This window comes from Astyanax mexicanus, chromosome 11 (genome assembly GCF_023375975.1).
Source record: "Astyanax mexicanus isolate ESR-SI-001 chromosome 11, AstMex3_surface, whole genome shotgun sequence".
NCBI classification, from domain to species: Eukaryota; Metazoa; Chordata; class Actinopteri; order Characiformes; family Acestrorhamphidae; genus Astyanax; species Astyanax mexicanus.
Window position 1 is genome coordinate 7,664,605 of NC_064418.1, and position 24,729 is coordinate 7,689,333.

Consider the following 24,729-nt stretch of genomic DNA (forward strand, 5'->3'; position numbering starts at 1 on the left):
CTTTTAGTAAACTTTACTTAATTTCTGCATACAATATTACCTAATTACAATTACATTTTGTATGTTTGTTTTTAGTTTGTATTTTTCTAAACTAGCTCTGGGTTTTTTTTTTACTGCTTACCTTTGTACTCTAACACTGTTCATTGCTCTTTTTACCTTTTAATAAGAACTAGAAAAATGTGTTTGGGGGCGGTTCTAAACCTTTTGATCAATAGAGTATAGTCTTTGAAATCATTAAAAAGATTATATATTATAAGATTATGAGATTATGTGATTCTATTCCATTATGTTACCTCAGAATCTTTCCTCCCACATTAGTAGATGGAACTACACTGTTACACAGTCTGAACTGCTTCTGTGGACTGTAATCTTCAATTAGCTGCCAAAAATAAAATAGTTTTTTTTTTTTTTTTTTTCTCGCAGACACCGCTAACTGGCAATATCTGCTACCACATGCTCAGTGTTTGGTAGAATTACATCCTCACTGTTCTCTTTGACACTTTCTAAAGACTTCATTGCTAATTAGCCTGCGATAGCTCCTCTCCGTTGCCTGCAAAACGTGCAGGAAAGTGGCAAACAGATGGTACAGTGACACTTTATGTCCAAATGATGGCCACTCTCTGTTTTTTCTCCTCTGTCTCCCCTTCCTCTCTCTCTCTCTCTCTCTCTCTGTGTCCTTCACTAGCGCTCACTTTGCAGTTCTGAGCTCAGGCCTGGGTTGTGTTATCTCAGCTGTCTTATTGCGCCCCTTTTTTCTATGCAGGGCCGGTGACCTGTAACCATAAGGACTTCGCCTGTGCCAACGGGGACTGTATCTCAGCCCGCTTCCGCTGCGACGGGGACTACGACTGCGTCGATAATTCAGATGAGGTCAGTGATCATTTGACGTCACATTTTTTTTCCAAGAGGGAGCCGAGGGAGGCTTACCTTTACAACCTGCTCTTATCGAGCCTGGAAATATTAAATATTCCCTTAGCATGTTTTTCAAGGTGTTTAATCAGGAGCTACACATGGAATTGTATGTATTAGCATGTAGGAAAAGGGTTTGATAATGATAAAATATAGAGGTAACACTTTATATAACGTATATAATAACATTTAATAATATACCGTTAACTAATGATTAATTACTGTTATTTTTTTTAATTTTTAGAATTTTTAGAATGAATGCTGATGATTTGCTAACATTTTTTATTTGAAAATGCATGCTAATAATTAAGTGTCATGTGTGAGCATTTGTTGATATTCAAATTCTGATTAACTACCGCTTTGTTCACATCTACTGATCATTAGTTAAAAATGTATTAATGAAAGTTACATGTAATATAATGAAAGTGTTACCAATTATGGAAGTGCCAGATGTGGCCCGCAAGCATGAAACTTCTGGCCTGTGAGGTTGTTCGAACTAAAATGAACGGTAATGAAAAAAAAAAAAAAGATAATTAAATAAAATGCTTCTCTGGGGAGCTTTTGTTTATATTCCTCCCCTGTCTCTCTCTCTGTTGCGCTCTGTGAGACTTTAGATTCCACCTGTTCTCGTTCTTCCGCCCTTTCTTGGGCTCCCTATCTTCTTACAAGGGCATTTTTTTCCCGGCCGTGTCCCAAATCACTAGCCGAGGCAGCGATAGTGTTTTGGACCGCGACCCTGACTACACGAGTTCAAGGTTTGATCCCGCGTGAGGAGCGGTGTGTTTATTTATTTATTTATTTATTTATTTGCTTTCTTCTTGGGTTTACCTGCTTTGAGATCAGCTGTTCTGCAATTGGGTTCAACAGCCTTCTGGGTCTGAGAGCTACTAGTCTGTAGCACTCCATCCCATTACACTTAATTTTCCAAAACTGATTTTTTTTTTTTTTTTTGTGGCCCCTGCTATGCTTTATGCTATGGCGAACTTAATTGTCAAACCCCTGATCTAGAGCTTAGATTCTCTGCCCAAACCCGACCGAGACTTCCCACCACTTTCCTCATTCCGGGTCGAGTCAGGCACAAGAAAATAGTCTGTGACGTAGGCGTCTGTTTTTTAATGCTATATTTATTTTTAAATAAAGCTATGGTGTGATAAATACAATATAGCAAAGTAAAATAAAGCAAAGTAGCTATTCTTAATAAATATTTTTCTTAAATAATAGGGCCTATGCTTCTTCAGTGTTGCAATGTTAATTAGCATCATTCTGAACAGATTTCGCTCATTCAAACAAAAAAAATAATTTTAATGCTGTGCTTGCTAAAAAAAATTCTAGTTTAAATCAGGCTCACAAAGACAAAGTTTATGGGGCAGGTTGGGTCAGCCTCGGGCAGAACGTGGCTGGATATTTGGGCCCGATCTAGCAGGTGGTCCTCAAACTCTGGTACTGAAACAAGGACAAGGATGCCAACCAGAATCCATTATAAGCATAATAATGTAAACCCAATTCTTACAAATATTGATTTGTGAAATAATATTCAGATGTTATGGGAATAGCTGGCTTCTGTTGGGTTTGGACAAATATTATATTTCAGATTGTAATGAGAAGTGGCAAAATGCCAGTCATCTCCAGTTGCTGCCCAAAGTCAACAGAACAGTTAATAAGTGGTAAAACTGCCAAAATGAGTATTGATTGAATATAAAGCTTTCATTCTTTTAGGGTTGCTTCTGGACCTGTTTTAGTATGTCCCGTCTGTTTTTTTTATTAAGTGTATACTCTATATAGAAAATGAGAGATGTGTCGTTTGCATATAATAAATAATTAAATATCATAGATTAATTTGAAAAAGTTAATTTTAGAAAAAAAAAACAACTTTCAGGCTCTGTGATGTCTACAAAACACAAACACTAACATGCCAGAATTCATAGGATAGCATATGTAACTTGACTGTGAAATGTTACCTCAGTGGACAACTTGGAAAAGCTCACAACTTGTGCGGTGTTATCTTGTGAGTGAGGCTGAACAATCACTGGTGAAAGATTTAGTGAAAAAAGATTGGTGAAAGATTAGTGAACGATATCCAGCTCTGAAAAAATTAAGAGAGCACTTCAGTTTTTTTAATCAGTTTCTCTGATTTTGCTATTTATAGCTATATGTTTGAGTAAAATGAACGTTGTTGTTTTATTCTATAAACTACAGACAACATTTCTCCCACATTCCAAATAAAAATATTGTCATTTAGAGCATTTATTTGCAGAAAATGGAAAATGGCTAAAATAACAAAAAAGATGCAGAGCTTTCAGTCCTCAAATAATGCAAATAATAATAATAATAATAATAATAATAATAATAATAATAATAATAATAATAATAATAATAATAATATTCATAAAGTTTTAAGAGTCCAGACATCAATATTTGGTGGAATAACCCTGGTTTTAATCACAGTTTTCATGCATCTTGTTCTCCTCCACCAGTCTTACACACTGCTTTTGGATAACTTTATGCTAATCACTCCTAGTGCAAAAAATTCAAGCAGTTCAGCTTGGTTTGATGGCTTGTGATCATCCATCTTCCTCTTGATTAATATTCTAGAGGTTTTCAATTTGGTAAAATCAAAGAAACTCATCATTTTTGAGTGGTCTCTTATTTTCTTTTTTCCAGAGCTGTATATTTGGATTATAGATGATCATTGAAATGCAGAACATTGCTTGGTCAACATGCTGTATGCTGATTGAAGCCGTTTGGTCAGTTTAGCCAGATTTTTCTGACCAGCACAAGGAGCAAGTCTGGGTGAGGCGAGGCTTGAAAAGAAGAGTAGAACTGCTTGGAGCGTGAACATCTTTTACAGTAGTAATGATAGAGATATTAATATAAATGATATTGTTCAGATCATTAGCTCTGCATGATGCAGCTGTATACTGTAATATGTGTGATACATAATAACCCTTGGATTATAAAGGATATAAAAAGCTGCTTGGAGCAAAACGAAATTGGCTTTTAAGAGTTTTTTTTTTTTTTTAATGAGGCCGAGCTTAAAAGCATCAATGGATTCTGGCAGTCGGGTGACCAGACCTCATCTGATAGAAGCACGAGCGGGGCTAATAACTGCAGACTTGTGTGTTTTTTAACAGATTTGACAGGTCTGACACACCATCTGGTACGATCTCGTGTCACGGAAACCTGGATGTTATTTTACCTTGTTTTAAAATCTCTGGAGACCGACTCCAACGCCTCACCCGGCTGTTTGCCTAACAGATGCTCCGAACGCTGTAGGTATAGATGAAGCCGTATACACACCGCCAAGGTTTATTCCCAGCGCTCTGAAAATGGTTAGGATAGCGCTCTTTCATTTTTCAATGCGTTTAGCACCACGCAGCCTCAGCCTCGGCTTCTGGACGACGAGAGAGAGAAGAAAAAAAAAACAAGAAGGAAAAACAACTCAGCGCACCAATTATCACCTGGATGTTGGGCTGCCTTACTGGCAGGCTTCTGTTTGTCAGACTCCCCAGTGTGTTTGCAGAGCTGCAGTGTTGTGCATTGCTCTCTCTCACTTCGCCTTCACGCTCTACACTTCAGACTCCAGCCAGAAAACTGCACCCTGTCTCCTGCAGAACTTCCCTGATAGTCAAGAGCAATTGTTTACGAGCCCGTGTCAGACAAAAGCAGTGGTTGTAGATTCCAACATAAAGAAGGAGCTTGAAACTCCGGTGACTGGGTGTGTGTGTGGGGGGGGGCGAGGAGGTGGACGTGGAGTAGTGCTTCAAATACCTGTGGTGCCTTGTTGCCAAAAAAGAAAAAGAAAAGGAAAAAGAAAAAGAAAAGGAGAAGGGAAGAAGAAACTGTGAGAATATACAGTATAGTGGTTTCTTTTATTCATCAACATCAGTGGTTCTCACTTCTAACTTCTAACTTCTAACTTCTTGAGAACCCCAGGCTAATTATTTAGCTATCATTATTACTAATGCAGAAGGTGTTGTGAATCGTGGAGTTCCACAAGGTATAATTGTAGGACCAATGAAACTGTAAAGACCATTACATTACATACAGGGTGTAGTGCGTTTAAACACTACAAACACTAAACACAAACAAACCTGATGATGTGAAATAAATAAAATAGAAGGAAAAACCTTTTACTTCTTATGATTTTAATATTAATGTTAATTCATATTTTTGTGCGTGCATTAGATTTTCTGAGGTCCACCAGTGGTACATCATGTACTACAGTTTGAGAACCACTGCTCTATAACATGCTTTTAATGTAAAATTCTTAATTATATTTTAGTTAATATTATTTTAATATTATATACTCTACAGGTAAATATATTCATTTTACAGTACAGTTAATTACTGTAACTGTAACTGTAACTACCATATTTTTCCAAAATAATCCAGAAACCCTTAGATAAATTATGTTGTTTAACCCTTGTGTGGTGTTCATATTTTTGTTACTCGTTTACTTTGTTACTTGTATTTAATTCAGCAAAATGAAGCAATTTTACATTAAAATGCTTTACACATGCTTGCTTCACCTAAATTGCAAGCAATATAAACAGCTTACATGGTTCATATTTGCCCTTTACCTTTCTTATGTTACATTTCTTTTAAAAAGTGCTACTCTTTTTTTATTAGTTTTTTTTTTTATAAAATGTAAAAGAAAATGAATTAAACTCAAGATATGAGTAGAAAAATAGTTTAGTTTCAAATTTACAAATGAAGCAATGTTTATTAGCCCTTGGCCAAACATACTGTATGTAATATAAATGTGTGTGTGGGGGGGGGGGGGTGTACAGTGTGTTTATCGAAAATGTGTTTTGATATATGTTTTTCACAAAAAATGAGCCAATGCCAATGAGTTTGAGTTAGAAAAAATATTTTTTTAGTATCATTTGATGAAAAATTAAAACGGGTCCCACAGACCCGAACACCACACAAGGGCTAAGTGTAAACATACTTTACACAGAAAGGATAATGAACTAATGGATGGACTGTTGGAATTTCATTATTTTCCTTTATTGTTACTCTTAAAATGAACACTATTTTCAGCAAATAGAAAATAATCATTAAAATAAAAATCATTCTTTACTCCTTTTCAAAACAGAGGTAAGAAAAATTATGCACAGCGAATGCCAAGAATTCCAGAAGAGAGAAGCTGTTCTCTGAATTGCATTACCCAGAGAGATCTCAGAGAGCATGTGCCATTTGTTGGAATGTTCTATAATTATAATTACTCCAAGAAAATTGGACGTGAGTGTGTATTCTAGTGATTTTCCACAGAAAACAAGCTTTTACTGGTATGGTACATCATGTGGAGCCCCACACGTAGCCTTTGATAATGTTGCTAATGTATAGAAAATGTGTTTAAACAAACAAAAGACCTGCTGTTACATTCCTACTGCAGGGGTCATAAACTAGTGGCAGAATGTGAGAACATCTCGAACGAATCAGAATAAGAAATGCTCGGAGTGGAAGTGGTGGACCAGCATGAACAGTCAAGTGTAGTATTAATCACAAACAAACAAACACACACACGTATAGAAATACATAGAATATGAGAATAAATACAGAGAATTTATAAATGCACTGACTCTGACTGATACAGACACACACAGTGATAATCATAGACAAGGGGAAAGAGGAGAACCTGGATTATAGCAAATAAAACCGAATAAATAAAACAAAGCACACTGCACTGTGCTGTTAGAAAAGAATCCAAGCTGACAAGAGAAGCAAGCTAACTGCTGCACTGGGCTAAGCTAAGATCAGTACAAGAGGTGATACCCACACGCTAACCTGGTGTGTTTAGACAGTCAGATAAATGTGTGTGTGTGTGTGGGCAGTGTTGGGGAACACACATCTGAATTATTGTCCTTTCCAACGAGATAAAACGAGAATTCAGTTCAAAATGTGAAACTCATATATTATATAGATGTATTAAACACACAGAGTGATCTAATGTAAGTGTTTATTTATTCTATTGTCGATGATTATGGCTTACAGCAAAAAGAAACAACAAAAATCAGTGTCTCAGAAAATTAGAATTTTATATAAGAACAATTGGTACTTTTAGCAGTGTGGGCAGTGTGCCAAGTCCTGCTGGAAAATGAAATCCGCATCTCAAAAAAAAAGTGGTCAGCAGATGGAAGTATGAAGTACTGTAAGACTTTCCAGGAAATTAGTTGAGAGTCAAAAAAACATTTACATTATGGGTTTTTCACATGTTACACATATAATACATTTCGTTTTTGTTGAGATTTTGCATTTCTGTCTTTAAGCTATTAGAGAATATAACATACAGCTCTGGAAAACATTAAGAGAGCACTTCTATTTCTGAATCAGTTTCTCTGATTTTGCTATTTATAGCTATATGTTTGAGTAAAATAAGCATTGTTGTTTTATTCTATAAACTACAGACAACATTTCTCCCAAATTCCAAACAACAATATTGTATTTTAGAGCATTTATTTGCAGAAAATTAGAAATGGCTGAAATAACAAAAAAGATGCAGAGCTTTCAGTGCATCTCAAATAATGCAAAGAAAACAAGTTCATATTCATAAAGTTTTAAGAGTTCAGAATATTTTAATATTTAGTGGAATAACCCTGGTTGGTTTTTAATCACAGCTTTCGGGCATCTTGCCATGTTCTCCTCCATCAGTCTTACACTCTGCTTTTGGATAACTTTATGCCTGCACTCCTGGTGCAAAAATTCAAGCAGTTCAGCCTGGTTTGATGGCTTGTGATCATCCATCTTCCTCTTGATTATATTCCAGAGCTTTTCAATTTGGTAAAATCAAAGAAACTCTATATTTTTAAGTGCTCTCTTATTTTTTCCCAGAGCTGTAGATTAATCTGTAGTAAAAAAAAAAAAAAGATTGTGCATGTGCATTGAGGGTAATTCAGAATTTTAATGGAAATTACAGGAATACATGCTTGATGTATTACAACTTTTACAACTTGATGGAATTTCTGAATTTCTTCACTTTTTAGAATCAACCACAAAGTTAGAATTATTAGAAGTAATTGAAAAATGTTACTGAGAGACTTTTACTTTGGCGGCGAGTGGTTGCAGGTGTAGTGGATGGTGGAACTGGCCTTGAACATATGAAGAAAGCGTATTTGTCAGTGAAAAAAATATAAATATATATATATTTCAGCTTGCTGGCACAAAATATTGTTTATCCTCAAATTATATCTCTTGTCCTTCGGTAGAGTATATAATTATGCTTCTATTTGTAGCTAAAACATTTTAGTAAATTATTTACATCTTTGCATATTTCTCATAATAATCTACAGCCTTAGAAAAACATTTATTTTTTTTATTTCAGAGAACATTTTTGAATGAGCCTTCACAAGTATATACAGCACATCTAGCGCTAAATGTGTATAGCTTTAGTGTATAAGCCACAGGATGTAATTATCCAGACACTATTGTCTCGTTTTGCAGCATTAGGGTTTTATAATTCAGCAGATACATGTTTAATGTTTTATTCTTTGTGAATAGAAATGGTGGAGCGGGGATTATTCCGTGTTCATTGTTAAATCAGAATCATTGACGCATTGATGGAGGGGGTGCTTCTTATAGACAAATGTTACATTGTTTTGGGCACGGAATATGGGTTAATGAGGTTTAATTCACTTGGAAAAGCTTTTAAATTCACCATGACATCACAGTCATGTTGTCAGTCTCTTCTTTGTTTTTGAAATTTTTGCCTTTGTCTATTTTCCTATAAAAAAAAAATGAAGGTACAACTCATCTTTAATAGAAAAGGGCGAGGATAACAATATGTATATATTTTTTTTTTACATGATCATAAAATATTGTATATACTATGGGTAATATACATATATACACCCACTCAGATTACTTATATAAAATGTATTTTTTACTTATCTACAAACTGATCATGATTAAATACAGCCTGTATCTTATCAACACCTACAAATAAGGTAAATATAAGCGAAAGAAAATGAGAGCCACTCCATATTAATATTGGCAAATATAAGGAGAATAATTATGGGAAATTCTAACGTTAAATAAAACATATATATTTTATTTCATTCTTTAGAAAAGGGGGCGTCCACAGGCTCCGAGTGGTCCAGCAGTCCCACTAAAACACTGCCACTATGATCGGGAGGTCGCTGGTTCGAATCCTGGTCATGTAGCTTGCCATCAGCCATCAGTGGAGCCCTGAGAGAGCACAATTGGCTTTGCTCTCTCCCCATATCACTCCAAAGGGTGATGTCGATCAGCACAAGGCATCTGTGAGCTAATGTATTGGAACCTACTCAGCAATGCTACATCAGCAGCAGTTTAAAAAGAGGTGGTGGTTGACTGTTCTACAGTTCTACATTCATTCTGCCCCAGAAATGAACAGTTCACATACATATTTTAAACTCTTTTAAACTGTAGAGTACATGCGGGCTTATCTTCACTATCATCTGCTTGAACAGCTGCATTTATCAAGCTCTTCTATGCGTTTTACAGAAGGACTGCGAGGCTCGCTGTGCGGAAGACCAGTTCCAGTGCCATAACAATCTCTGCATTTCAGTCAAGTGGCTGTGTGACGGCCAAGAAGACTGTAAGACCGGCGAGGATGAAAGGAACTGCCTTGGAACAGGTACATCTCACAGATTCTTTACCATTCATTTATGATTCTTTTAATGAAAATACAGTGCAAAGAAGCTCTGCTCATTTTCTGACCAAAACCAACTGACCTTTTAATACCTAAGTTCTAAAAGGTGACATTATGCTTACTGGATAGTTTTTAATGATCTGCTGCAGGTGATATATATTCTTTAATTGCTTATAAGTTCAAGGATTTTATTACTAGTATTGAACAGACTAAGGAACCAGTATTTTAAGCCACAGCTATGAATTTTACATTATATACTCTCATAAATAAAACTCTCGAAGCCTGTCATGATGATGTATATCATTACATGTTATAATACTTGAGATAAAATATTGATTTTGATGAATCATATCAGTGATTTTGATATTATTCTCATTTTAAGACCAATTTATGCCACTGATATAATGATCATATATGATAGCACTGTTCTGCACTGTGGTTATATAAAACGATTATTGAGCTTCTTTATGCTTTTCTTTGTCTTTTATACAGAATTTCACTTTTCTCACTACATGACTCCTTATTACTTTTAAAGAAATGTATCTGAAATGATCACTAATGAACCCCACTATTTAATAGGCTCTTTGACATGATTTCTATTTGTGTGGCATAGCATAGTTATTACAATACAATCAAATGATTAATAGAAAAATCTAGGATTAATGTTGTTAGGGTAATATTAAAACCAGCTACAAGGGAACAAGAAGAAAAAGAATAGGGATTTTATATATATATACAATAATAATAATAATAATAATAATAATAATAAGCGTCATTTGTTTGAAGTTTATTTTAGAAACATTTAGAAAATATACAGTGAAGAAAGATGTGAAATTGCAGCTAATATGTTGTAAATAAAAGCAGTTATGATATAAAAAGTATATAAAGTGCTTTAGCTGCTATAGAAGTTAAATGAGAAGTTAGACAGAAACCAAAGTGTGGGGATGTAGACGTCTGAGGAAAATGTAATTTATCCATGATTTAGTCACAGAATATCATTGTGATTTATTACAATACTTTTCTTCAGGGATTGGCATAATACACATTTAAGTGTTTTTTAACTCTAATTATTTTATTCACATTTAAACACCCATTATCAAAGTTAGTTATAAGGAAGAAAAAGTGTGATTCATCATGAATAATCACAGAAATCTAAAAATATGTAATTTATTAGATATTTTTTAATCGATTGACACCAGTATTAACAAAGCTAGTAATGTAACGTAATAATAATAATGTTAGTGGAGTTTGGTAGATCTGTTGTATTCTGATACTGTACTATGCTGAGTGATGTTCTCTCAGTGTGTATCAGGTCTGTGGTCTTTACTCTGCTTCCTCATTAGTTTTACACATTTTACAGTCTCTCTGACTGAATTTGGATTGGATATGTTAAAAGACTGACAGACTGATGACATATGTTCATTGGAATGTGCAGCGAAATCCAACACGACAGTCCTGCCGCTCTGTGTGAGGTCTGGCGAGTTGGTGTGACAGCTCGTAACTGTTCTGCGATGATTGTGTTACAGTGAATGCAACACAGAGGCATGTTGCGAGGCAAAAACTGTCTCTGTTTGGCTTGCATTAAAATACAGGCTACAGGTGGTTATGTGTGTCTTGAATAAAAGGTGTGAAAGACTACAGCAACAGTAAAATTGCTTATATGGTTTAATGGATCACATGGGTTATGCACTGTTCATTGCACAAACTGCACAATGTTTTTTTCCAGCACGATAGGTGTCTTTGTCCACTGTAAATCGTGCAACAGATGGCAGAGGCTATATAAAAATAAAAATAAAAGCTAATAAAAGCTAATTTTAGCTCCCCATCAAAGAGAACTAAAGGAATAGAGAGTTATAATTAATTGCATTAATGTCATACACTAGTTAAATATAATTATAATTATAATTAACTAGTTAATTTTACAGCAGATAGGTTGCTGAACTTTAGTGCTTCACTGCTACAGCGCTCTCTGTTTAGCTTGCATTGAAATACAGGCATTTGTAAAACATGTGAAAGACTACAGCAGCAGTAAAACTGCTTTCATGGTTCACATGGGTTATGCATTGGTAATTGCATGTACAAAGCACACTTTTCCAGCATGATAGACAGAGAGTGGATGAGGTAATTGGCCTTTGAGAAAATAGTAATAATAATAATAATAATAATAATAATAATAATAATAATAATAATAATAATAATAAAATAGTTTTTTATAAATTAAAATTAAAAATAGTTTTGAATGTATAGAATGTATTAATGAACTACTTGTTCCATAGATATATTTATGCAAGTTACACAAAATATACTGTATTAAGGTGGTCATGTGGTTCTTTAAAATATACCATATAACAATGTTTTTGTCTTGTTTTTTATTTCCTCTTCTCTTGTTTTTTCTTCCTCCCCTTTTTTATTTCCCCTTTTTTTTCTCCTTTTATTCGTTTGTAGGGCTTTTGTATGATATATTTAGCTTTATACACTGTGTTTACTGACATCTATGCTGTTTAACCAGTGTTTCATAATTTAAAAAAAAACAATAAACAAACAAATAAAATAATGCTACAGAAGACACACCATTAAAAAAAAATAACACCTTTATTTTGAAGACTGCAGACCCAGTTTTTCTTCCTTATTTATCCAGAATAGGAAGGGAACTGCAGGTAGTGCTTCACTGCTTCATCTTCTGTATGTAATCTTTTCTGTAGCTGCCGAGGCCAAAGTCCATTCTGCTGGTGTGTGATTGTGTGTGCTTTTGTATTTGTGTGTGTGTGTGTGATTGTGTGTGTGTATGCCTTGTTTTGCAGTGCTGCCCTCCTGTTCTATAAATGAGTATGTGTGCGCCAGTGGAGGCTGTGTATCGGCTAGCCTGAGGTGTGATGGACATGACAACTGTCTGGACAGCTCTGATGAGGTATGTCCTCCTGAAGGCCTTTGCACAAAGCCGGCAGATTCACACCAAACCCAAAGTACAAAACTACACCTGCCACAACATCCCCGGTGTGAACGTATGAGTAAAAGGGGCCGTGTGCTCCAGGTAGGAGCTTCGGAGCTCTGTTTAGACTGTGTGTGTGTTTGTGTGTGTGTGTGTGTGTGTGTGTGTGGAGTGCAGTTTTGTCGCCAGATGGTGAAGTATTGCTTATTCAATAGAAACGGAGAAGAAAGCGCAAATAACATTATGTGCTTAAATTTTTAAAATCATTTAGATCAGAACCATGTGCAGCTCTGCACTGTTTCCATGGCAACGCTGCACTCTTTCCCTTGCCTTTCCCACAGTAAGGTGAACTCCACCCATGGTGTGTGTGTGTGTGTTTGTATGTGATTATCTGAGTCTCTCTTTTCTGGCTCCCCACCAGATGGACTGTGTAAAAGAGTGCAAAGAGGACGAGTTCCTCTGTAGGAACCACGCCCACTGCATCCCCAAACGCTGGCGCTGTGATGATGTGTTCGACTGCGTGGATCACAGCGACGAGGAGAACTGTGACCATGGTACATGTTTGTGTATATATATATATTTTTAAACTTACTTAAAGCTGCAATCTTTCAATTGAAAAAAAAGTATATAATATAATCTCATATAATATAATATAATATAAAAAAATATTGAAGAGGTCTTGTTCGTATATATTGTACAATAAATCAATAACACAGGTATCGTAACAGGTCTAACTGCAAGAGATATATATTTTTAACTACTTCAAGAATGTTCAAGAATTCCATTACTAGCGGATTGGTCCAGCAGACTAAAGCACTGCCACTATGATCCGAGGATTTCTGGTTTAAATCCGGGTTCTGAAATTCTGATGCTGGCCATCAGCAGCCGGAGTCTGAGAGAGAGCACAATTGGCTATGCTCTCTCAGGGGTGGGTAGATGGCGAGCTGTGACCATGGTACAGGTTTACATATTTTTAAATATACTTAAATCTGCAATCTTTAAGATTTTTTTCTCTTCAATTGAAAGTATATAATACAATAGGCACATTTTTTTTTGTTACAGTTAATTATTTTTGTTACTTTATTATTAATAAAACATCTTGGTATATTACTGTTATTCATAAGATTCAGAGAGATTTTAAGTTTACAGACATTTGTGGCAATAGTGTATTATTGAAATAAATAAAATGACTCTTCACAATTGACAATTACATGAAAGATATTAATTACATTACACAAGTATTTAACTAATATTACTTTTTACTTACAATATTCTTACATCTTAAATTTTAGTAAAGTTTAATAATGTCTTAGCTAGTGTCTATTAATAATTAGTTTAGACTAAGATTATTTAACCATTTAACATTGTTTATTACTGTTGTAAGTAATGTTATTTGTGACTTGGATTGTAAAGTTTTAGCAATAGGGTTTTTCTGGGTTTTTTCTGGTTACCTGAGCAACAGCATTGCTGCTAATTGTGCTGATACAAGAGCTACTGCGAACATGGAGATATTAGAACAGCAAACTCTTTAAAATCTTACACATTATTAATTATTAATCCATTAAAATGAAAATATTAGAACTGAAAAGAGCTGGCAAGCTAAAATATCCTCACATTTGTCCAGTCTGAAAAGAGACTACACCACACGTTGTTTGAACGTTTTAAAAGTATTTTACTGCATGCTTCTTGCAATTAAATGTTCTCACCTCTTTACAGAGATCTTTAAGTCCCTTAAAATTTCAGACTGTTGCTTTAAAATATGAGTTGAACACTACTCACAGTGTAATGTTGCGATAAGAAAAAGTCTGAATACAGTCGAGTGCTTTTGAAATGGAACTGCTGCATTGTGTTCATTTGAGCTCGATTGAGATTTTGATTTCAACGAGAACTGCTTATTCCTACTTTACTCCTAAAGTGCTTATTCACCCTCTAATGACTGTGCTTTCAGTCTAATCTGATCTGGTGTTCCCCTGAAGTGTGTGATAGCTAAATGGGATGATTGTTTTCATTACAGGAGCTTTTTTCTGTCGTCCCGATGAGTTCATTTGCAACAATACCCTCTGCAAGCTGCACTCCTGGGTGTGTGATGGCGAGGATGACTGCGGAGATAACTCTGATGAAGATGCTGATATGTGTGGTAAGAAAGACTCTGATCAGGATTTTTTGTGTGGCTTATTTCAGTAATTGTAATAGCAGTTTTTATATTTTTATAGAGATGGGTTGTTTTTGTTTGGATCGTAGAGAGTGGCACAATATGCAATTCCAAAATCAGCGTAAAATGATGCGCAAAAATAACATTAATGACAGATTGATTGATTGCCTGTTTACTTACTTATCTGTGCAGACAGATAAGTGCACTTACAGTATAGCTTGCAAAAGTATTCATACCCCTTGAACTTTTTTTTTTTTACATTGTGTCACCTTTCAACCACAAACTTAAGTAGCACAAACTTGTATTGAAGTGGAACAAAAATGAACTTTTTCCACAACTTCTATCTCTGACCTTTCCGCTGAATTTATTGGTCTTTGTGATGCTCTTTGTTTTCTAACAAACCACAGAGGCCTTCACAGAACAGCTGTACTCACACTGAGACTAAATCACCCACAGCTGAACTCACTACTTAACTGATTAAGATTAATTAAGTGACTTCTGAAGGCAATTGATTGCATTGAATTCTATTTAGGGGGTTCAGAATAAAGGGGGTTGAATATTTTTGCACATCACACTTTTCCGATTTTTCTTTTCATTTGAATAACATAAAAAAAAACATGTATGATTTTGTTTTGACTTCACAATGATTTTTAAAAAATCTTAAAATCTAATTTTCAAAATAATTACTAATATTTTCTAGTTGGTGACATAATGTGAGTAAGTTCCAGGGGTATGAATACTTTTGCAAGTCGCTGTAAGTGGAAGCAGAAATACTCTTAAAGGTTTTTAAGAGTGCTTGCTTTTATAGTACAGAAGTTTAAAGGCTCTTACAGACCGAATATGCCTTTTTTGTATGAATTTTTCACCTCAGAAGCATATTTAAAACGGTATACTTATGAAGACGTTCACACCGAGCCCAGTTGTCTGAAGGTGAATATGCGGCGAAATCGTTTTTTACGCCTCGTGCTCTAATTTAGCAGATTTTTCACCAGCGACATAAGCTTTCCTCGCCAGTCACAGCTCTGTTTCTGGCGCTGGTATGGTAAAAGCCAGCTGTGAATACTGATAACTAGAACTTTTAATTGAACTCGCTGTGCATCCTCCTCACCTACTCAACAGTCACTCTGTTAGTTAACGCTCTCCTAATTTATTCCCTGGGAGAACTCTTCGTTCTTCTTCTTCTACTCTTCTAAAAAGCAGCACGCGGTGTTCACTCTGTGAACTCTTCTGCCCTGTCTCAAATCACTGCCATTCCCCTATGTAGGGCACTTAGGTAATTGGTGCACGTAGAATGTGAAGTATCAGCATTTCCACCCAGAAACTGTGTATATAGTGTATATATAGAATATGTCTGATATAAAGTTAAAATAAAGTATTTTAAATTCAGCAATAGGTCAGACAGCTCTCTGTTTAACATGCTGTCATTTTTTTTTTGCTTGATTTTTTTTTACTAGTTATGCTTTATTAGTGTTAATACAGAATTCTAGTATCTGTGGTCATTGTATAATAAGAAAAAAATATAAAATAAACAAATAGATAAAAAAAGATAAAAAACAGCAAAAAATGAGAGATAAATAGTAAGTAATAAACCAAAAAAGAGCTGTGAAAAACAAAAATCTGAAAAAAGTCAGACATTAAGAGTTAAGATTAAGGAGTAAAGCCCCTCCGCTGAAGTACAGCATTATAGTAGTGAGTTTTCATTGATGTTTCTCTAGAACTAAGGCTAGGTGCAGCAGCAGTAGCATTAGCCTCAAAATGTGCTAAGCGCTAGCTCTTTCACTGTTCAGAGGGGAGTATATTGGACTGTAGTCTGCATGTTTATTATGTTATAATAAGCTATGTGACACAAACCGCTGGCTGATAGCGCCCTGGGTTACCAGAACACTCAGAGTTCCTCAGTGTAGCGCTGTCGGACGGCATTTACGTCCCATTAGGGCTACGGTTAGCGGCTAATGCTAATGCTGTTGCACCCAGCCTTAGTGCTGGAGAAACTTCACTGAAACACACACTTAGACAAAATATTTGAAATCTAAGCTTACTGTAAATAAACGGAAGTGCTTTACTTAACTGAAAAATCAGTGTTCACAAAAGAAATCTGTGTAGATTAACATCCAGCGCTCTTTTTTTTAAAGATTTATTTCGATTTTTTTTTTTTTTACTTAGGCACTTCCCCCAGCTCCCCTATTAGAAAGGAAACATGGCGACACCCTTGCTCACTTCGATGTAGACATCCTTACTAGTGTCACTTAATGTGCCTTATAATCTGGTGTGCTTTATGGTGCAAAAATATATTTAGTTTTATTTTTATTGTTGGGGAGCTTGATGTGATTTAAGACCAAACTGATGGAGATCAAAGTGTAGGAGTGTTTCTGCTTGCTGTTGTTTTTTTTTTTTTGTAGTTTTTTTTTTTTTTTTTTCATTCAAACTAATGGATATTATATATTGGCAAATTTTAGTTTGACAAAAAAAAATTGTGCAAATATTTTGTATTTTTGGCTTGTTTGTTTGTGTGTAATGCTCTATATGCTGGGTAACATATCTTTAGTAGTTATTATTATGAATTTCTTGTTTTTTTGGGAGGCATTTTATACTTCAGGAGCAATGACCAGTTATATTTCTTATACTACACTCTGATGGTGTTTTAATATTTGGCTTTGCCACAGCTGGTTCTTTTTGCCTATTTCAAGAGTACTTTATTATTGGCTATTTATAGATAATTGTAGTGTTAGTATGATTTTATTTATTATTGTACAGATTTCTGTCTGTATGTGGCTATAGACAAACCAATCAGGGAGTATTAGATTATAGATAACCTGTCCTATTTATTTAAGGCATTAATGGCATTAAACACACTATTTAGATGTTTGATAAGGTTTTTTATCTAACATGCTTGTAAATATCAGTTCATGCAATATCATTCCTCGTTTATTTTATTTTATTTTTTTCACAGTGGAGAAAGGGCAGGCATTTACAGCACTGATACACAGCCAGCTACAACCAGAAAGCAGCAAAACAGCATTAGACCCGTCTGACATTTCTCTGACACAAAGTTCCTGCTACAGTTAGCTTTCTGCTTCTACATTGGAGCAACAGGTCAAACAAATTGGCGAACTGACCCTTCGCTAAGCCCCGTCACTTTGGGGACTGTTGCTGTGTGTGATAAGCTGCAGAGCGCTCTTTGACAGCTGTAGAGTTTCCAGTGACATTGGGAAGAGTAATTACCCTGCAGTTTCCTTTGTAGTGTTTGTATCCAGGCAAGGAATGGACAAAAAGTATTCAGCGATATCTGTAAAAATGCGTTTCAAGGCCACATACAGCAGATGAATAAAACCAATAGAAATCTAGTATATCAAATACAGCCTCATCAAGTATGGGGGACCTTGTGGTGGGCATGGAAATAAAAGCACAGCTGTAAAGGCTTCTGTACTGCAGGGATTTAAAATATGTGTATTGTTGGCAACCAACTAAACTCAATTTAATTGGCTGTTGTTGGTTTTACAGAAATATACTGGTATGACTTAATGCAATTTTGCGATTACTGTATGTATTGCATTTAAACCTCAATCTTTAAGCTTTATAGTATTTGTTGTAGAAACAAACTTTTCAATCAGTTCATTTGTGTTAAAACTTCTGCACACAAGGTTTCATCAGGCATAGCTCCACCCACAACTCATTTGATTGGCTACTGACCCTGACATGGTTCTTGAGAGTGCATTTCCAGTCTTGGTGATGAGTTTATTTAGTGTAATTTATGTTTCCTATTTTCTTCCTATTATTTCAGTATTTACTACCTGAGGCAGACTATTTCTGCTCAATAACATTTTACATACATTTTTGATATATAGTTTGGATCATTAATATTGTAGTATACAGTATATTGTAGAACAACACAATATCTATTTTATTTTTTTTCTCAAAAGATTATGTAGACCTACATTAAAACGACCTTCAGTCATTTTTTTAATGAACCACACATGCACATGCAATCAGGAATATTTAGGAGTTAAATTAATTGATAAGCTGCAGTCTTTTTGTGTGTGTTTGGCAAAAAAATACAGTTCTGGAAAAAATTAAGAGAGCACTTCAGTTTCTGAATCAGTTTCTCTGATTTTGCTAATTATAGGTATATGTTTGAGTCAAATAAACATTGCTGTTTTATTCTATAAACTACGGACAACATTTCTCCCGAATTACAAATAAAATATTGTCATTTAGAGCATTTATTGCAGAAAATAAGAAATGGCTGAAATAACAAAAAAGGCACAGAGCTTTCTGAACTCAAATAATGCAAAGAAAACAAGTTCTTATTTATAAAGTTATAAGAGTTCAGAAATCAATATTTGGTGGAATAACCCTGGTTTTTAATCACTGTTTTTATGTATCTTGGCATGTTTTCCTCCACCAGTCTTACACACTGCTTTTGGATAACTTTATGCCTTTACTCCTGGTGCAAAAATCAAGCAGTTCAGCTTGGTTTGATGGCTTGTGATTGTACATCTTCCTCTCGATTGAGGTTTTCAATTTGGTGAAATCTTGAATTTTTTTCCAGAGCTGTATATTTAAAAAAACATAAGTACACCAATAATTTGGTGAAGGCTTCTGTGGTGAGAATAACATGGTTGGAGAATGCTTGTGGACAATTATTATTCTGTTAAATATTATTCTTGATTTATGGGATAAAAATATTTTTCAATTGACTTCCTTTGTACGTTAAAAAGTTTTCTTTCTTCTTCTTATGTAAACTTTCAATTTTTAAAGATTAAATGCTTTCTTGTGACAGCGGTGAGATACATTTATAGAGGGGTGTTATGTGGTCAGTAAATGATGACAGTCAGTTTAATGGTAGAATAGGGTTTACAATGGCACAGTGTGTTAGTAAATCATCCCCCACGTGTTACATAAAGCGAAGTTTAGAACATGGCAGTTTTTTTTTGTCATCTATAAACAGTTAATTTGGGTGGGCTGCTTTTTTAAGGACTGCTGGTAATAAGACTGCCTGTGGTTCTGTTATTCTGTCCTCAGCTAAGCTTGCTTGCCCTCCCACACGGCCACATCGCTGCAGAAACGACAGGGTTTGTCTGCGTCTCGATCAAATCTGTAACAGTGTGGACGACTGCGGCGACAACTCGGATGAAGAGGAGTGTGGTGAGAAAATAAAATTTTAGAAATATAAAAAAGATAAAATAACAGCATGGTCAGAGTGATGAACAGCTTCTGAAGGTGTGTATTAAGATGGGTCTGAAATTCAGTTACTAGGATCAGTGTGAGATACAGGTAGAACTTACAGATACAAGTTGGTTATTGTGTGTTAGGGTTCGTACGGTCATGAAAAAACCTGAAAAAAGTCATGAAATTTGAAAATAGCATTTTCTAGGCCTGGATATGTTTTAGAAAAATAAATAAATATACCCAGAAAAATCTGCTCTTAAAATCTGTGTGGTTCTGTTTATCGACTGAGACTTGGTTTAAAAAAATAATTTAATATTTGGGCAAATAAATCATAATATTTGTGCAAATCTGGCTGCAAATGTATAATTAGCACAGAATTAGTTAGAATTAGCTATTTATACACCAGGTATAGTATTGCCAGACTAAATGCCAGGTCAGGTGGGCTGTCAATAACTTGAGGGAAGTCAGGGTCCGAGTGGTCCAGCTGGCTAAATGCAGCCACTAAGATCAGGAGATCTCAGGTTTGAATCCCGCTCATGCAGCTTGCCATTAGCTGCCAGAGACCTGAGAGAGCACAATTGGCTGGGGTTGTGTCTTGCCTTGAAACCCCTGCCAGACTAGATTTTAGAATTTTTTCAACCACTCAAGTGTTGAGGTGTTCTATGGGCTGAACTGTACCATCCTCAGCTCATACTGTGAAACTGAAATCTTATCGTGGCCCATTCCAGGCGCTGTGTCTGCCCGGCCGAAGCCATGCGGGAAGAGCGAGTTCACCTGCAGTAACAGACTCTGCATACCTGCGCACCTGCAGTGTGACCTGTTTGACGATTGCGGGGACGGAGGATCAGATGAGCACGAATGCAAGGCCCGTAAGTTTCAACAAGGAACACATTCACAACATCTGCATTTATTCTCTATGATTGCAAGATCGCTGGTTCGAATCCCAGTCATGCAGCTTGCCATCAGCTGCTGGAGCCCTGAGAGAGCACAATTGGCCTTGCTCTCTCTGGGTGGGTAGATGGTGCTCATTCCCCTTATCACTCCAAAGGGTGATGTCGATCAGCACAATGCGTCTGTGAGCTGATATATGCTACGTGGAAATGCTACATCAGCAGCAGTTTGAAAAGAGGCGGAGTCTAGCATGTGCTAGTCTTCATCCTCCTTGTGTTGTGGCATCACTAGTGATGGGGGATATACAGCTGAGTAGTAGTTGAATGGGTGGGAAAATTGGCCGGATAAATTGGGAGAAAAACAGGATAAAAATTTAAATAAACAAAAAAACGCATTGTTGTTCCAAAATAAAAATAGTTTTTCAACTTATGTCCATTGGACAGTTCTTTACCATTATTGTGTAAAATTGCCATTTTTGAAGATAGTAGTGACATTTATAGATGGGAGTTAATGTTGTGGTTTGAGTGTAAGAGATTAATAAAAAAAATGATACATTTAAAAAACGATATGTCTTGCCTTAAAAATCCTGCCAGACTAGATCATATTTCACCCATCCAAATGTTGAAATGTGTGTATTTTTGTGTGTGAGAGAGAGAGAGCAGTCACAGTGCGCGAGTGCAGCTGAATCTATACTGAACTCATGGAGTAACAACATAATATTACAATTTTGTGATCCGGATCTTTTCCACCCAATTCCGACTCTTTACAAATCACATGATCAAATCAGAGACATCCCTACTGAGCTCACATCCTCAGCTCCAGTTTATACTGGAGTTTTCTCTTTCCATGTTCTGGGCGTGTCCAAAATTGACTTTGATTTTATTGGCAAATCAGCAGCTACAATGATCATCAAACAAACCCGCCTCCGAGTGTCTGTGAACGCCTGTACCCTGTGCGAATCCTCCGCAGGTCAGTAATACAGGCTTCAGTAAAATACCTGCAGATCACTCGTGCTTTAAATATCTTCAAGGCACAATAAATATTTGATTTCCATTTAGATTTGTTCTTTGGCTGCCCACCAGCAAGCATCACAACCAGCAACCTCACATGCTGCTAAGGGACGGTGCATTACATTTATACAGTATGACATTTTCAGATCGCTCTTTCATTTCAGCTTCCACTGGAGACATATGTGGAAAGAGGATGAATCCATGCGGGGAGGATGCCGTGTGCAATCAGACAAATGCCAACGTAATTTGTCACTGCAAAGCAGGATTTCAGAGGAATCTCAAGACTAAGCAGTGCGAAGGTACAATGAATCTGTTCCTGTTAATTCACTGTAAATGTACAGTAGTGTGAAGAAATTGAAATTAGGACACCCAAAAAAAGCCTATTATTTATTATTAATTAATTCATTAACCTCCTTTTTTCATTTATATGTTTCAATTAGTTTCATTTAGTTTAATAAGAGATTGAGATATAGCTATAGTAGAACTAATCACATGAATAAATGAACTGAATAAATGTCTTATAATTATTTGTTAAATGTAATAAATACAGATATTATACTAGATATTATATATTACATTGACATTACATTGACATTACGTTGATGACATTTAGCTGGCACTTTTATCTAAAGTGAGCTACTATCTATCTATCTAACTATCTATCTATCTATCTATCTATCTATCTATCTATCTATCTATCTATCTATCTATCTATCTATCTATCTATCTATCTATCTATCTATCTATCTAGCTAGCTAGCTAGCTAGCTAGCTAGCTAGCTAGCTAGCTAGCCAGCCCAATGACTCTGATTGGTATAGAGCAGTGTTTCTCAACCAGGGTGCCGCGTCTGGCTTCATCGGGGGTGCCGTCAAAATATTGCGCCTCACGTGCATATTTCCTTTCCAGAGTCAGCTCGTGTCGGGGTGTGTCCCAATTCACAGGCAGCATACTCTGAAGGATGCGACCCACAGAGGCGGTGTATTACTGCGCAGCTGTGACGCAATCTGTCTTCGAATACAGCCTCTGAAGGATGCAGCCCCTAAATTGGGACACACTGTAAAGTTTTTGTCCCCCCACGCGATGCACGCGCTATTTTATTTCATATTCCGCCAGCAACACCCCTCGTTCTCACCTGAAGTACTGCGCCAGCTCCCCCCCACCCCCCCCGGTCCGTAAACTGGGGTGCCTTGACATCTCGCATACATTAAAAGGGTGCCGTGATAGAAAAAAGGTTGAGAAACGCTGGTATAGAGCAATATAGTCACCTAGAGCAGGAATTGAACCCCTGTCTCTCACATGGTTGTGGTGTTATCCACTGCGCCACACCAACCACGTGTTAGAACCTAGCTATTGGTTTTATTAGTGACATATATCTAATATTTTAACCCAGATGTGTAACATAGTACAAGCACAGCTTATGAAGCTTTATAATGTATAATAAACATATCTTTAATGTGTCATACATTTTTGTAAATGTTTATAGCCATGTGTATAATGCCTTATTAATGTATATTAATGTGTTATAAATATGTTTATATAGTCTAACAGACATTGACTGACAGTGTTATTAGACTTAACACAGAGGACTGCTTGTAAGATGGTAATAAACACAAATTCCACAAAATCCTTTTGATGACCCCGACTAGCACTGCTGGAGCAGCATTAGCATTACCTGCTAATTGCAGCGCTAGCTCTTTTTTTACTGTTCAGAGGCAAGTGAATCGGACTGTACCCTGCTGCTTACCTCGGCTCGCACTGCTGGAGCAGCATTAGCATTACCTGCTAATTGCAGCGCTAGCTCTTTTTTACTGTTCAGAGACGAGTGAATCGGACTGTACCCTGCTGCTTACCTCGGCTAGCACAGCATATTGCTCCAGCTTTAGTGGAAATCTGGAAATCGAAGCTTTCTGTAAATAAACAGAAGCACTTCTCTCACCTAAATAAACAGTTTTTAGGAGAGAAATCTGAGAAAACTCTTTTTTTTATAAGTACAGTTTTGTTTATTTATTTTGGCTTAGCTAGGAAATGCACCTTATAGTCTGAAAAATACGGTACGCTTATTGCACTGTATCAAATACATACAGATGAATAATTCAGACTGAAAAGAGCTTCTACTATGAAAAGATTGAATTATATTACAGACCAGTGTTAGGAATTTTAAGTAACCGTCTTCTCCTTCTTTATTAAAACTGAGTTCAGAATACTGTCAGTGTCAGGATTTTTTAATGTAATACATGAAGATAAAGGTAAAAAAGATATAGGGAGGCAAAAGGTGCCTGTGAAAAACCTGTGAGCACTCAGCTTTGAGTGTAATATTGTCTTTTTTTTCAGAAATGAATGAATGCCTTTATTTTGGCACTTGCTCTCACTATTGCACAAATACTAAAGGATCATACAAATGCACATGTGACAAAAACTACAAGGACATCAGTGGAAACTGTATAGCTAAAGGTAAGGACCTGTGTTTTTTTTTTTTTTTTTTTCATTGATATGAATTTTATCTCCATTACTGCATCACATTATAGTTTTCACATTTCACTCTCTGAAATGCTTTTATTAGAAACAAAGGGTAATAACCCTGAGATATCATTATGGCATCTTGGCATGCATTAGTTTAACACAGAGGACCAAGACATTACTATTTGATGTGCTGCCAAGCATTTAAGAGCACGTAAAAAAAATAAAATAAACCCAAAAGGATACGTTCAATATTTTTAACCTACGTTAATCACTTTTTTTTTAATCAAATCTATTAGATGGTGTTTTTTGTCAGTGACACTTATTACAGCATCTAGGGCTGTAACAAATAATTAACGCCAACCGGGAGTCTTCTTAGGGTCACCTTGGCAAGATTCCCTGAATTAAGTCAAAAGTTGATGAAGTCAAAAGTTCCCAGAAACATTCAGAAGTCACAAAGTGTCTCTTCTGAGACGTATAATACTCATACTTTAGAACAAGCTGTTCTTTAAGAATTCATTATTTCATATTTCCGCCAACTCAAAGCCGGGTATCAGTAAACAAGAAGGATTTGCTCTCC

At 35.9% G+C, this 24,729-nt stretch overlaps 1 protein-coding gene across 5 annotated transcripts in view; it reads left to right on the forward strand.

Moving 5' to 3' along the window:
* Window positions 1–24,729, forward strand: part of lrp1bb (low density lipoprotein receptor-related protein 1Bb) — a 503,881-nt gene that overhangs the window by 435,197 nt on the left and 43,955 nt on the right. For all 5 annotated transcript variants that reach the window (XR_007441266.1, XM_049485229.1, XM_049485230.1 and 2 more), the window contains 9 exons: window positions 764–870; window positions 9,394–9,526; window positions 12,343–12,449; window positions 12,892–13,024; window positions 14,485–14,607; window positions 19,645–19,767; window positions 20,520–20,660; window positions 21,857–21,991; window positions 24,024–24,143. Coding sequence is in view for 4 of the 5 variants with exons in the window: in XM_049485229.1 (XP_049341186.1) it covers window positions 764–870; window positions 9,394–9,526; window positions 12,343–12,449; window positions 12,892–13,024; window positions 14,485–14,607; window positions 19,645–19,767; window positions 20,520–20,660; window positions 21,857–21,991; window positions 24,024–24,143 (1,122 nt within the window). In the remaining variant the exon portion in view is untranslated. The remainder of the gene's footprint in view (window positions 1–763; window positions 871–9,393; window positions 9,527–12,342; window positions 12,450–12,891; window positions 13,025–14,484; window positions 14,608–19,644; window positions 19,768–20,519; window positions 20,661–21,856; window positions 21,992–24,023; window positions 24,144–24,729) is intronic.